This window comes from Hippocampus zosterae, chromosome 4 (genome assembly GCF_025434085.1).
Source record: "Hippocampus zosterae strain Florida chromosome 4, ASM2543408v3, whole genome shotgun sequence".
In the NCBI taxonomy this organism is placed as follows: domain Eukaryota; kingdom Metazoa; phylum Chordata; class Actinopteri; order Syngnathiformes; family Syngnathidae; genus Hippocampus; species Hippocampus zosterae.
Window position 1 is genome coordinate 9,591,512 of NC_067454.1, and position 14,578 is coordinate 9,606,089.

The 14,578-nt window shown below is 40.4% G+C and overlaps 1 protein-coding gene across 3 annotated transcripts in view; it reads left to right on the top strand.

Annotated features, from left to right (window-relative positions):
* Positions 1-6,866, top strand: part of igdcc4 (immunoglobulin superfamily, DCC subclass, member 4) — a 53,842-nt gene extending 46,976 nt beyond the window's left edge. For 2 of the 3 annotated variants that reach the window (XM_052062834.1, XM_052062835.1), the window contains exons 16-20: positions 224-358; positions 1,873-1,975; positions 2,899-3,130; positions 3,212-3,331; positions 3,864-6,866. In XM_052062834.1, coding sequence (XP_051918794.1) covers positions 224-358; positions 1,873-1,975; positions 2,899-3,130; positions 3,212-3,331; positions 3,864-4,343 — 1,070 coding nt within the window. In that variant the 3' untranslated portion in view covers positions 4,344-6,866. The remainder of the gene's footprint in view (positions 1-223; positions 359-1,872; positions 1,976-2,898; positions 3,131-3,211; positions 3,332-3,863) is intronic. The other variant, XR_007962012.1, reaches the window with a different exon arrangement.
* The last annotated feature ends 7,712 nt before the right edge of the window (positions 6,867-14,578 follow it).

Below are 14,578 nucleotides of genomic sequence, written 5' to 3' on the forward strand. Positions count from 1 at the left end.
TTCACAGAAAATAATTGCGAAGCACTAAGTTAACTGAAGATGGATATCTTTGACGGAAATGACACACAAGCAAGGGTAGAATATGCAAACTCCCCACTGAAAGGCTTGAAACTTAGATTGGAACCCTGATCCCCCGTGTTTTGTGAAGCAGATATGAACATGACTGCACATGTCAAACCCCAAAACACTTTCCATTCCTGTGTCTGATTTCTCTACCGCACAGGCAGCATCACCAATGTTGAGGTGCAAGGGTTAACCAGTGGCACCCATTACTTTTTCAAGTTGGGGGCATCGACAGAGGTGGGAGCCGGGCCTTATTCACTCATAAAGGACATTCAAACACCCCCTGACCAATACGGTATGTACCATTCATATCACATCTACATTTCTTTCTAACTAGACATGTTGTCCATCTTTTTCACAATTCAAGACAGTTCCACGGTGTCATAAAAACCTGATCCTAATTTACAGTAGCATGCCACACACAATGGATTGGTAGTCACTCCAGACAGACACACAAGAGATTTTGTGTATGTGCCAGAACAAAGTCAATGTTCCACAACATGTCATATAAAGTCTGAGTATCACGGTTATGTTGCTATCATGGGTTGCTGTGCCACCCACTATGCACAATGAATGGAAATGTGTGTGTGTGTTAGATAGATCTTGCCATCTGTTTCCTCTCTACTCTGCTGCCAAAAAGAATACGCCGGCATAAATGAATATCAATGAAGACAGTTGAATGGATCGATATTCAATTTTAGCCTTGTATTATATAAAAAAGTGGCGCGTTCACGCTTGCTTTATTTCGTTCTCTTTACTGTCCACACCAAAACGGGATATTGTGGGCAAAATTGTTTCTGTTTGGCAGAGTGCAGTTACGTATGTAATAGCTGTATTTACTGCTCCTTTATTGTGGATTGTTGTTGTGCGGGAACACACAAACACAATCATTTACAAAAGAGCCATTACAAATAAAAGCAATGCATAATGACTTCAGTAACTTTCACTTGGTAGCTTCTTTGTCAGTATTCCATTTTTGTGGAAATGTAGCAAAAAAAAAACAACATAAATGAAGCAATAATAACAATCATTGTTCTATTATGATTATTTCTATCAGGGATGCACAACCTTTTTTGACCGAACATCTAATTTCACCTTCCGTGATCAACCGTGATCGCATGCAGAACCATGCACACACAGTATTCACTCTACCAAACATTCATGTCAAGAACACCTTGCATCACGTCTCCAGAGTTTAGCTCACTGTCTCGCTCAGATGAAGCCCATATGTCTCAGCGAGGACAGCGCACATTTAAATTTGAAAGATCAAGAACAAAATCTCAAACATGAATAATATTCAGACCCACTAAAGCAGTTTTACTTTCTTTTCATCAGTCACCTGATCTTTTAATGAGACACTTGAGTTGACACACTGTTGTTGTGATTTGGCGTGGCTTTGCCACAGGTATGGGAAATTAATGTTTAATGATTTCCACGTACTCTCTGCAATGTGTTCACGTATCCCTGGTGCTATGCGTACCCCTGGTTCGGAAACACAGATTTTATTAGTCTGGTTGTTGCTGGTATTATATTACAGTGGAAAAAGTCTAAGTCCAGTGTATGACTGGATGATGAATCTTTGCTATGAAACAAAATAATAAAATGATAGCTCATAAATTATAAATAAATGTATTAGTATATTATTGTAGATGAACTGAAAAAAAGCATTCACCGTATTCGATATTTTAAAAAAATAATTGGCATATAATATAAAATATATAAATTGCCTATTGTTACCAAAAGTCATTCTAAAAACGTTATTTATGTATCCATCTCTGATATTAATATTTTGAATCTTGTTTTCAATAGAGTTGGACATCCATGCAGTGACGGGCATCATCGTTGGAGTGTGCCTGGGGCTCATATGCATGCTCCTCTGCATGTGTTTCAGTTTCCGCAACACTAAGACCAGGTAATATAGCTTACACACAGACCAACTCAAATCAACTCAACTCTATTTATCAAGCACGTCAAAATAAACACCGCTGTATATAAAGTGCTCTACATGATCAAAAATCATTCATACAACAAACCATTTTTAAAAATATGAATAACAAAGACAGTAGAAAGTACAAAAGCAGTAAAACTAAAAAAATCAAGTCTCCTGCTAACTCGAAAGCCAAAGAATGACCTGAGGCACCTGGCAGGTGGATGGGGGTGGTGGAGCTCAGAGACCTAAGGTGAGGTGGCGCCAATAAAAGATTTGAAAACAAATAACAGAGTCTAAAGAACTCTAAAATGTATAGGAAGCTAGTGAAGGGATGCCAGAGTCGGATTTATGTGCTCCCTCTTATGAGTACCAGTCAAGAGGCAGGCAGCAGCATTCTGGACCAACTGGAGAACCTTAATGGAGGCTTTGTTGTCTTCAAACAACAAAGCATATACAATACAATACAAGCTGATTTATATAGCGTTTTCACAACAGCGGCAGCTGCAACAAAGTGCTGAACAAAACACTTAACATAGAGTAAAATAATAAACACAACACATAACATAAACCACGGACAGTTGTGCAGTACTAACCACTTCTCTGTCACACGTTTTGTTGTTTGAAGCAGTTTGAGATGATAGAGGAGAGAATCAAAGTGTCCTTTAACCAGTAGATCAGAGACGTCACGCTCAAAATGTGCACACGTCAGCTACAAGCTAAGTTTCAAGTTTGCAAAAGTGCCTAAGAATGCATGACTGTTCGTGTCTTATGTTATGTGTTGTGATATTATTTTGTTATTTTATGTTAACTGTTCTGTAAAGCGCTTTATTACAGCTGCAGCTGTTGTGAAAACTCTTTATAAATAAAGATGCATCGTATTGTATTGTTTGCGTGCCTCCTATTAGAGGGACACCTGACGGCCTAGACTCCACAGCTGTGACCGCCCAATACAGAAGAGGGGGCTACCCCAGTCCCACCCATGTGCCAGAGTGCAGTGATTGCCACGAGCTGGAGACGCTCATGCCCTCCAGCGAGCAAGAGTTCGGCCACTCGTCCACGGAAACCCCCGAGGGGCAGAGCCTGATAGTGAGCGGCAACACCTGGGAGGGTGGGGGCCCCCTGGCACCTGAAGCCAAGGTCGAAACCAGCCTTTTTCTGCCGTTTGTGTTTCACATATTGATTGCGACGCATCTGACTTGTTGTCGTCGCCGTTTGCAGGCTGTTTGGAATGGCTCCATCAGTCATAACTGGGCCAACAGAATCACCCGATACAGAGACACCGTCACTGAAGGCTCGACTGGATTCATCGCTGGGGAACTCAGCGTGACAAGCAACGCGGTAAATGAACACCTCACGCCATGCAGTCATCCGCCAACCCTCAGGAAGAATGTACTTTGGATGTTTTTGGTTTGGTATTTATGTCAAAGATTGACATTTTATATTGAGTGTGGATGTGTTTGGAGTGTCTAAGTGTGTGAATGAATAGACAGGTGATGAAAGTGGCATGAAAAAAATGTTTCCTTTATGCGTGTTTGAGAAGACAGACAGACGTGTGTGTACACTGCTACTATACTGACTCCCGTTGCACGTAAAATGTGTTTTATGAATAAATGGGAAATAAAAACAATCGAAAATTGCCATTAATTTTTTGCTATTTAAAGGAAAACTGCGATATTGGGATTCTTAGATCTTTCTTTAAAATGATCTCTCATTATTTGACAGAAAGGTTATGTATCAAAAATTATAGTGGTATCGGTATAGATGACTACTGCAGATGACTCATACTGGTATCGGTTTGAAAAAAAAAAGTGGTATCAGATGTTTCGAGATACAACGATGTGGAGTAATCTTGGAGATTTGGTCCTTGCAGGATTGTCAGAATGCATCCCCGTCCAGTAACCAGGTAGAGGCCGAGGTCATCGTCCACTTGGAGCTCTCCGAAATGAGCACCGGGAAGGCCAAGTTTGACTGCGGGCGGGCCAAGGACTCCAAAGCCACCCGCGGCCTCACGTTAGGACCTACCGAGGAGAACTCTCCCAGTGAACAATCGCTGGACCTGATCCAGCAGAATCTTCCCACGACAAGTCCGGCGACCAACCACAACGGGGAACCAGAGGATGGACCGGCTGAGGCGGTTTGCGCCGACCCAAGGCAGGACTCGGGGCTGACCAACGGCTTCCACTCCCCTAAGACGCCACGACCTGCGCCCAAATCTGGGGAAAACGGGGACGTTGGACGCTGCCCTTCAGCACAATCCAAGACCAAGTCTGCCGGTCTTACCCCTGTTCCTTTTGTCACTTCAGGCCTGGTCCAGCCTACCTCAGTAGCACACAGTTACTTGTGCCCGTAGTCTCTGCTTGTCAGGTTCGAGCAAACGGAGACGTTCTTACCTGGGATGATTGTGTAAATGTGCCTCATTGTCGGATTTCTTTTGTACTTTGAATCCATGCTTTCATACATATGTAAATACATGACTGTCTATTTTTAGAGGCTGAGTGCCTGTTTTTGGGGTATGCATTGCAACCATACATTCCTCTGGGCTGCGAAAGCAAAAAGATTCAGCGCAGACCCCTCAATGCCAGACCTAAGACGGGAACCAAAATGGTAGGCACTAGTCCAGTGGATCAAGGTGAGGATCCAAACCCAATTTTAAGAATGTTTAGCACCCGTGTTTCTCTCTCTCTCTAGCCTCACGCTGTCTCAGGGTCACTGACACATCACTGCAATGCGTGCCATTCTATCTCAGCTGTTCACACACAAAAAACAGACACATTTTGGAATGTGACGTTGCCGTACTGTGACACTTTGAATTCAAATGAGCCATTGAGAGCTAGAATGGGCTTATTCTGTTTCTGTCATTTTGCAGCACAGTGATTTAAAACTTTTACGGCTGCAGTAAAACCTTGGATATTTTTATGGAAATGGTTACTTCGTGCTGGTCGACTGGCTTGCACATCTCACTCACAGTGCAGAGGTGCACGGTTCGATTCCGGCTTTGGCCTTCCTCTGTGGAGTTGCGTGTTCTCCCCGTGCCTGTGTGGGTTTTCTCTGGGTATTTTGGTTTCCTCCCATATTCCAATAACATGCACGGCAGGTTGATGGAACACTAAATTGTCCGGAGGTGTGATTGTGAATGTGAATGTTTTTTTTTGTTTTTTTGGTCTATGTGTGCCCTCCGATGGGCTGGCAACCAGTTCAGGGTGTCCGCCGCCTACTGCCCGAAGACAGCTGTGATCGGCTCCAGCACGCCTGCCACTCTCGTGAGGATAAGCGGATTAGAAAATGCATGGCGTTAGCCCACTCTACTTCTTAGTGGCTCAAATGCGAACCATTAATCATGTGTCATTGGATGTATATGTCATCTGATCCCAACACCCATCCAGACTTCAGCACAGGTTTGCTCTTTTTGTTTTTTTTCCAAACAAGTGTTACTGCCACGCAACACAGCTAAAAGGATTCGTCAACAACTATAAATGTGTAATATTGCCTCAGAAACAATCCCATGTTGCAAAAATTACAAAACGGACCGACATGCAACACTTTTATTCTTGAGTGATTAGAGCTTTTGCAAACACACACACACACACACACACACACACACACACACACACACACACACACACACACACACACAATTATCAAAACAAACAAAACAAAGTTCTACTGAATGTGAGTCTTGTGAAAAAAATTGCAATTTCAACAAGACGAAATGATAGCCTGCAAGAATAATCATCATTTTATCTTCACACAAACCTCATCGTGGGATCTGGTAATCTTTCAACGGAATTGGATATTTCTCAAAAAAATCTTGTATTTTACCTTTTTTTTCCTCACATGAATTCAACGTTTAGTGTTTTTATTACAACTAAATCTGGCAGTTTTTGTTCTTTTCATTGTGGCTCGAATACTTGTAGGTTTGTTATTGTTTTAGTTATTGTTTTTTTTAGGATTTATGAATGTCTGAATTTGAAAAGAATGTAAATTTTCTGGAATTTATCATGACATGTTACAGCCACCAATGTGTCGGCGGGTCATAATTTGATGATGTGTGTGTGTCCATCTCCCTCTCGATGATCCCAGGGATTTTTGTTTTAATTTTTCAGTGGTACAAAATGAAAATTCACTAAACTAGTTTTCGACGGCCAAACAAGTATTTGAATTGAAAAAGTAATGAAGTTCTGAATTGTAAAAAACAAACAAACAAAAAGACTGGTGCATTCCAACTCCTTATCAACCACACTACCTCATTTCTTTTTCAGGTTTTCATTGTGCTTGTGTGGCCTCAAGTGTAGCTAGCACCTTTTTGAATGTTATTCTTATTTCAACAACATTAACTCTTGAGAAAACACTTTGTTTTCCAACACAAACAGGACGAAACATACCAACTTCAAACAGCAGTTCATAGCATGGACTATGTTACCATTCAAGTGCTTTTTGGTGCCTCAGCTCGGAATTACTCACTCGGAACACAGATTTAGTTTTTCCTTGTTGAATTTATTCAATTTTATTTTATCAAGCTGTTGTATGAAATAAAATCATCTGGATAGTGATAAAAAAAAGTAGACGACACAGCTATCAAAAAATATTTAGATCCAGATGATTTTATGTTCTGCAACCACTTGACACAAACAAATGGAGTGAATTCAACACACCAGTTTTCAGACTATGACGCTAACGTTGAAGCCAGAGTTTAGAACCCTCTTAGAGTTTCTCCAATACAAAAAATGTCCACAATCGTCAAAATTGAGTCAAATGAAGCATCCCTATTCTGAACTCATTTGTGTATTGTAAATTATTCAAATTTAAATTGTTCCCTGTAGCATGATGTTACCGCATGGTGCTGCTTCGTATGCTGCATTTAAAAAAAAAGAAATGTGTTTTTTATTTTTTATTTTTTACCTCCAATTGGAAAAAGCACATTGGTCCTATTTTTTTGGGGGGTGGAGGTGGGGGGGGGGGATTGGCATGACAATATGTGGCTATGTCCGGCTAAAAGTTAAACCCGCTGCCGAGTTTTATCATCAGCATCTCTTCTCACTTTCAATATAATTGGCTATCACGTACTGTATCTTCAAATCTAAATAAAATGCTCGTCTCCTGTTTGATTTTATTCGACTAGTTCTCCTGAGAATTTGATTCAGATTTAACACAGAAACACTGTGGGAAACTGTTTTAGTGGACTTTACTTTTGACTATACCTCTATTGCAAAACATTCTATTTTTAAAATATTTTCATATCTCTTTACTTTCAACAAGACAAGCCCTTGGAAAGTTATAATTTACCTCCCCCAAACCTGCATAAAAAAAACAGTGTTTTGCATCATTCGACCTCTTGTACAAAAAGAAGCATCATTTCTGGAAAATCAGTGCCTTGGGCTGATTAGTACATATGTGACTACATTTAAAAAAAAACTACAATTCTCATGAGAATATTGAAGCGGTTAGTCCAAAAATTCTTAGTCAAATTCACTTTTTGAAAGCTTTATGTGAATAGTACTTGTCAAGAATGACTACATTTTTGATAAATAATTAGGCCCTTAACTTTTAAGTGCTTGCGGGAAAAAATGATCTTATTATTTAGTCATCTCATGGATGCATCATGCTTCTTGCCGGTTATTGGTTCTAACGCTTAGAGGTCGGACATTGGAAATTCTGAAGTGGGAAATAATTTCTGTCTGGAAAACAATCTATGTTTTAATGCAGTTTGGCACCTCCTGCAGGCCATAAATGTTTTTGCATCCACTTTCGTTTGCCGTGTTCGTTCTGGTTCTAAATTCCCTTGACAGGGCCTCAACATAAACGCCAACTGACAATTAATTACATGTACTGGTAATATATATTGGGGGTCCTAAACATAACTCCAAAACTCACTCAATTGTAACCCATTTAAAGTTTGGGGGCAGCTTGACACTACTGTCACTTACCCGCTGATAAGATGTTGATGTGTATATCATGATAAGACGTATGAAAATGTCGCATGGTACCAGGCCTGAACTTAAACAGGAATTCAGCCTGCAGCATGGTGTCACACTTTTACAGATTTGTCATGAACATTTTGATTGCTCATTTGTCATGTTTTTTGTTTTTTATTTTCCATAACTGGTTACCGTTCTTGGGTTTGCATGTATAACTCAATGCACAGTTGAGACCTCAAACCCTGGCAATGTACAACATAATAATGTTCATAAGTACATCCCAATGTAACACAACTGCCTTTTTTAAAATCACATGCTATCAGTAACACAAATGGGGATGGGGGGTGGGAATGAATGTGCTTAAACCAGATCAGCTGGAAGCTTTTTTTTTCAAGGGTCACTTAGCCAGCCTTGTCATATCACTACGCTTCAACTCCCTCTGTCAGTTCTAGCTGTAATTACTTTCAAGTATTATTTCATGATTGAGTTTATTCCCGTATTACTACAAAAAACACACACACACACTTTTGTGTCAAATGTAAATACAAGGTTGAATGTTCAGAGAATACCTCCAATGAAGTAATAAATATCCTGGAAGTGAGTCTGTTTTTTTTGTTTGTTTGTTTGTATTTTGCACCCCATGACCTCACCCATGGCAGCGCAAAAGGCTTTTTGACAAAGGTGAACCTGTTTTCTTCTCTTGAGAGTTGAGTCAAATTTTGTACAAAAATGGAGCAAAATTAAAGAAAACGTCCATAGCTTTGGTTTGTGCGAACTAAAAATGTTTTTTTAAATTCGTTTTACAATATGTGTTCCTCACCCATGTTTAAAAATCTACTTTTTTTGAGTTTTTGCATTTCTATTTGATGATGAAGAGGGGCAAGGATGGCAAATTAGAAAAAATAAATTTGGAAATTTGATAATTGCAAGATTCATGTGGAATTCCAAACACAGTCTCTGTTTGTTTGTTTTTGTTTTTAACTTTCAGTCACAGGTTTATTCTCGCAATATAAATTTATTCTTCACTATCATTTCAATCAATATCATTTTTAATCATAATATCTCATAAAATATTACATTTTCATGTTAAAACTTATGAGACACGATCATACAATATAATGAAAACCCTTTTTTCTGGCAATGACTTTATTCTCTGTATAAATGTTTCTTTTGTTTTTACAACCACTGTTCCCTCTAAGCATGGTTTGTGAGCAAATGCGCATTGCCCCGTGCGTGTCTGCGCACAAAATATCTGAGCTGCGCACAAAATAATAATCCAACCAGTATTGAAAATATAATAAATGCATAATCTATTCTCAATTATGCAACATGTAATTGGCTGTTCCAGGTTGTTATTTGACGCGATTCGCTCACGCATTTACGTCATGTCGTTCGTTGTTCGCTGCGGAAAGGTCTACTCTGTAAAACGTGTGGCGAAGCTAAAGTAGCAAGCGAGTTTTCGGAGGGAAAAGTGTGAAGCGGATTGGAAACTGGACTACCTAAAGTGTCACATTCAGCACAAAAGTCATTTGAATGCAGTCAAAATCGTACAAAGATGGGAATGGGGATCGGTACGTTATTGGCAGAGAGCTCGGGGTGTTTGTGTGTTTGCTCAGACACACAAAAAAAATTTGAGGGAACATTGATTACAACTTGTTTATTCATCTTCCTAACCGCTTGATCCTCACTAGGGTCGCGGGGGTGCTGGAGCCAATCCCAGCTGTCTCTGGGCAGTAGGCGGGGGACACCCTGAATCGGTTGCCAGCCAATCGCAGGGCACACAGAGACGAACAACCATCCACGCTCACACTCACACCGAGGGACAATTTAGAGTGTTCAATCAGCCTGCCATGCATATTTTTGGAATGTGGGAGGAAACCGGAGCACCCGGAGAAAACCCACGCAGGCCCGGGGAGAACATGCAAACTCCACACAGGGAGGCCGGAGCTGGAATCGAACCCGGTACCTCTGCACTGTGAAGCCGACGTGCTAACCACTGGGCTACCGGGCCGCCCTACAACTTGTTTATCATCCATAAAAAATACACATTTTGTATTAGGATTATTCTTGAAAAACGTTTTCAAAATACAATATACTATTTTACAATGATATTTAAAAAAAAGTTGTTCAAATCTCTTTCTTGTGACTCATAAAATGATGAGCTTTTTCCGCACGATAACTTTTCGCATGAAGTCCATACTTTTTCTCATAAATAGTTTCCTCTTTTCATATGAAAACATTTGATTAAATGTTAAATTTTCTTCCCAAAAGCATGACATTATTGAGTGTTTCCAATGATTTGTCATTTTAGTAATCATATGAATAATGCATGAGATTTATATGGCGCTCACAGAAGAAAATAAATTCCCATTAATTCCTATCAGGATATAAAATGACACCCAAGCAAAATGTAGGTAGACCAGCGTGCAGGAAAGGATTGCGTCCTACTGTCTTCTGTGATTGACGTGTGTCACACGAGCTTTTATTGGAATTTTCAATGGAGCTCACAGTGAATATTGATGCACCCACACATTCAGAAGGCAGTTGTGCCTCATAATCTTGTGACTGCTGAATGTAGGTGTTATTCGTATACTGACCACAGAGTGGCACTGTGGTCATTCCCCGAAAATCCCTGAACAGCAGCAGAGATTAAAAATCGAAGAGACATGCCACTCCCATAAAGTGTCGTAGTTGTGGAATTCGTGTGCTGGTTGAGTTTTGCAAACATTCTTTGAAATGTGTTTATTGAACGTCAAAACGCTGAATGATAGTGTTGTTAAGTTAAACGAATGTGAGTGGGTATGGTCAACGCGAGAGAAAGCTGACGAGAACGTCAGGTGACGGGCGGTATGGGATGATTTCACATGCCAGAATCCATGAAGAATTCCAAGAAAAGCTCGTGTGACACACGTCAGTCACAGGTGACAGTTGGACTCACTCCTTTCTTGCACGCTGGTCTACTTTCATTTTGCTTGGGTGTCATTTATATCCTGATAGGAATTAATGGGAATTGATTTCATCTGTCAGCTGCACGACTTGTTGGCAAGTCACAATCAACTGATGTGGACCAGAGAATGCAAACTACCTATGTGAAGGCAAACAAAACTGACTTGAGAGTTCTTGTGTGACAGCACATTAAATCACTCGTAGCTATTTTCAAACACTTACTTTCCCCTACCATATGAATTTTTAAAAAATGAAATAAATACCTGAGATTTAAGGTCTGGAAGACATAAATATTTGTCATTGGCAGTGAATGAGCTCTAAAAATATCAAATTCTGTAACATAAGTCTTAAGTCTAAAGCCTTGTTGACTCGCCAAAGTTTGTCTTCACATTTGTAGTACTCGTGCATCAATTCTGTGAAATGACTTTCAACACCTCTTCCAGATAAAGTACATTTCCCTCTTTGTCAGCGCAACTGTGGGCTCCAACCTGCCAATCAAAGATTCCCTAAAGCAAACAGAAACAGCCTTTGATGAGATGGAAATGGAAGGATAAGGGAGGAGGTAAATGAATGAAGTCTGGGAGAGGGGGATTTGAAAAGTCATCTTCAATTAGACTTCTTATCTCCTGCCTTAAATTATATACATATACAAGATGGCTGCTAAAATGAAAGGTTGTAGGGTGCACAGCTTGCAAGCGGTCAAGCGTAGCTTTTGCATTCCCTCTGGACAGATTTTCCTATTAAGATTTTACGGTCTTATTGTGTCTTATTTTTGTCCCATATCTGGATTCTTCTGGTTGTGGATCACATTGTGCTCTTTAAACAACCCACTCGGTCCATTTAAATTGACATGATGCACTTTTCTTTTCACATTTTAAAACATTTCCCAGGTGTCATAATAATGTCGGCGACAAAATGTCATCAAATGTCAGGATGAGGAATGATATTTTATAGCATACACATGCCATGGCGGAGTTGGCTCATTTCAGGGGCTCATCTGTTTTAACGCAGTGCGCCAGCCCTCATCTTGCCCTCCACAGTGCTGCGTCAAACGGCGAGACCAACAATCATTTCGCAACTAGGATGCTTGCGCTTTTTCATAGAGCAATCAAGCAAGTGTTCCATTTCAAATCAAGTCAAGTCAAGTCAACAGTATTTATAGAGCACTTTCAAACAGCCATCGCTGCATACAAAGTGCTGTACACGGAGCAATTTAACATGCATCATTTCAGAAGTTAATGCTGTTAGAATGGTAATCGTTGCATCCGATATCTCTCACTTACTTTGCATTAAGCCTTCACCTGCTATTTTAACCTTAAACTCCCCACCCCTTAAATTTAAACTTACACTTAAAGCAAGCACGGATTGATTCGCATTATAAGTTATGGCCATAGCATTTCATCACCAAGTCGACAAATTAGCAGCGCAGCATAGGAAATGCCCCTCCACATTGACAATTTAACCAAATATTAATATATTTAATTGAAGTATTATATATCAAGTCAAGTCAACTTTATTGTCAAATGTGCTACATGTGCAACATACAGCACAGATGAAATTACATTCCTCGGGAGAGAGAGGAGCTGCTGCGTGTGCCCGCGCAGTCATCAAAAGAACAGTTGACATTACTATTTAAGGTAAATGCTGTCAAAATCAGTGTTAGGTCAAGCTAAACCACTGCAGCTCTCCTTATTACTGGCTTCGATGCACGTTTCGGCCGCTGAACAAAGTTGAAAGCTGCTCGCGCACCGACTATTTTTCCGTTATCAAAAGATGTCATGGTTCTTCAATTTCACACTTGAGGGGTGGGCAGGCACTCCAGAGGCACAACTTTTTGTATGGCGGCAATAAAAAGTTCATTTTCCACAGTATGTCCCTTTTAAAACAAAGCAATTTTTAGGGGGTGGGGGCAGGGCTCCTTCTGTCATCTATTTTTAATTGTGTCACAAAAGGAAATACAGCCTTTCTTCTCGACCGTGTGAAGAAGCCGCATTTTTGTATACAATGTGCCATTGCTATACAGCTAAGTACAACATGTTATCGTGTTCGTGTGTGTTGAGAATTGGCAAAACTGCGACTCATCCAGCATGAAAACCAAGATGAGGTGCTTTGGTTAAACCTGCCCGGGTTTGGAGAGCATGCAGCCTTGCTTGCAGTTCCCGATGCAGGAAAACTTAGTTCCACATCGGCGAACAGTACAAGCGGAATCTCAGAGGGCCGGCTGACCCACTTTTCAGCTCTCCAAGTAAGCGTTGCACATCGTACTCAGCCCCTTATCTTGTCTGTCGGCCTCACACAACGGCTTCAACAACGCAAGGCAGCCATTAATGTCACATCCGGAGGAACATCATTAAAAGTCATTTGTCTTTGCGTTCTGCCGGGGCTGTCGGTTTACTTTAGTCTTGCCATTATACGCTTGCGAAATAAGTTTTTTTTTCTTTTTATCAACAGTGCTTTCTAGTAAAGTGGTCGTATTGTGTAAAATAAATGGACTTCTTAATGTTTTGAAACATAAATACTTGGGTGTGTGGAGTGTCTGCGCACACAACACCGGTAAAAATCAACGACCAAGTAGATTGTTTATTGGCTGCCTATTTCCACAAGTAAGCTGGAATTGAGCTCTTCTGTATTTTGCCAAATTGTGACAATCCACTCACCTAATTTACTTAACCACCCTGTAACCTAATAACATCATAAGCTGTCCACTGTATGTGTTTACTTCTCATCCAACCCTAATCAAAATCACTCGATTTGTTATTGCGCAATTTATCCGGAGTGGTGATTGAATTAAATCCAAAAGGAAATAGTAATGAGACTTGTTTCGTCTGTGTAAGGAGTAGAAGTACAAAGTAGGCTGAGAAATATCAAATCCCCAAGTATTGATACCCAAAATGTCTACATTATGTAACAAGCGTTTTTATTTCATTTCTTGGATAAATGGCTGGCATGTTATTTGAAGCACTTGAATTCGATATTGTTCAATACAAGCACTTGCTTATTTCAGTTTATGTTAGATGCTAATTCTGAAAATGCTTCCGTTCACATCCATGGTTTTGGTGAAATAGGGATTCTGTTCAGTCCTTCCGTCATTTGGACGTAAAGAAAATGCCCTGATATTTGAAATCATGAATTTTTGGACACAATAATGCACAGAGAAGCAGCGTTCTTGTCATCGGGACTGCGCTGCTCAGTGAAGAGAAGACATGGAGGTGTCATCTGGTTTTAATGAAGTGTAAGTAATGATTCCATGGTCTTTATGGTTTGAAGTGTAGTTTTCCTGGCTCTGAGTGAAAATAAATGCGGGGCTCATTGCATACAAGCGAGCTTGATTCAATAAGGTTTACCCAACAGGAAATGTGAATCGCTAATGACGGCTTGGCTAATGATTCTTTGTTTGCTAAAGCGCTAGCACATTAGAATGCCATTAGAGATATCGGCTGCATTCAGCAGGGGTTGTCACTGCCTGGTGTTCACGGAATCCTCTTTGGAACCATGCCATGGTCACTTGAGGAAAACTTTTACCAAGAAGTACGAATGTGGCGAAAACAACTTTACAAAGACTGATGGCAGCGCCGGGCGTGTTGCGCCACAATTTGCGACTGGATCGTGGCTGCTTGGGCTCAAGTGGTTATTTGCACTTATGTTCACGCTTTCGGAAACGCCGGCATAATTTCTGAGGAGCTGAACGGCACCGAAACTGACTCCAAAAATAATGTGAGTACAA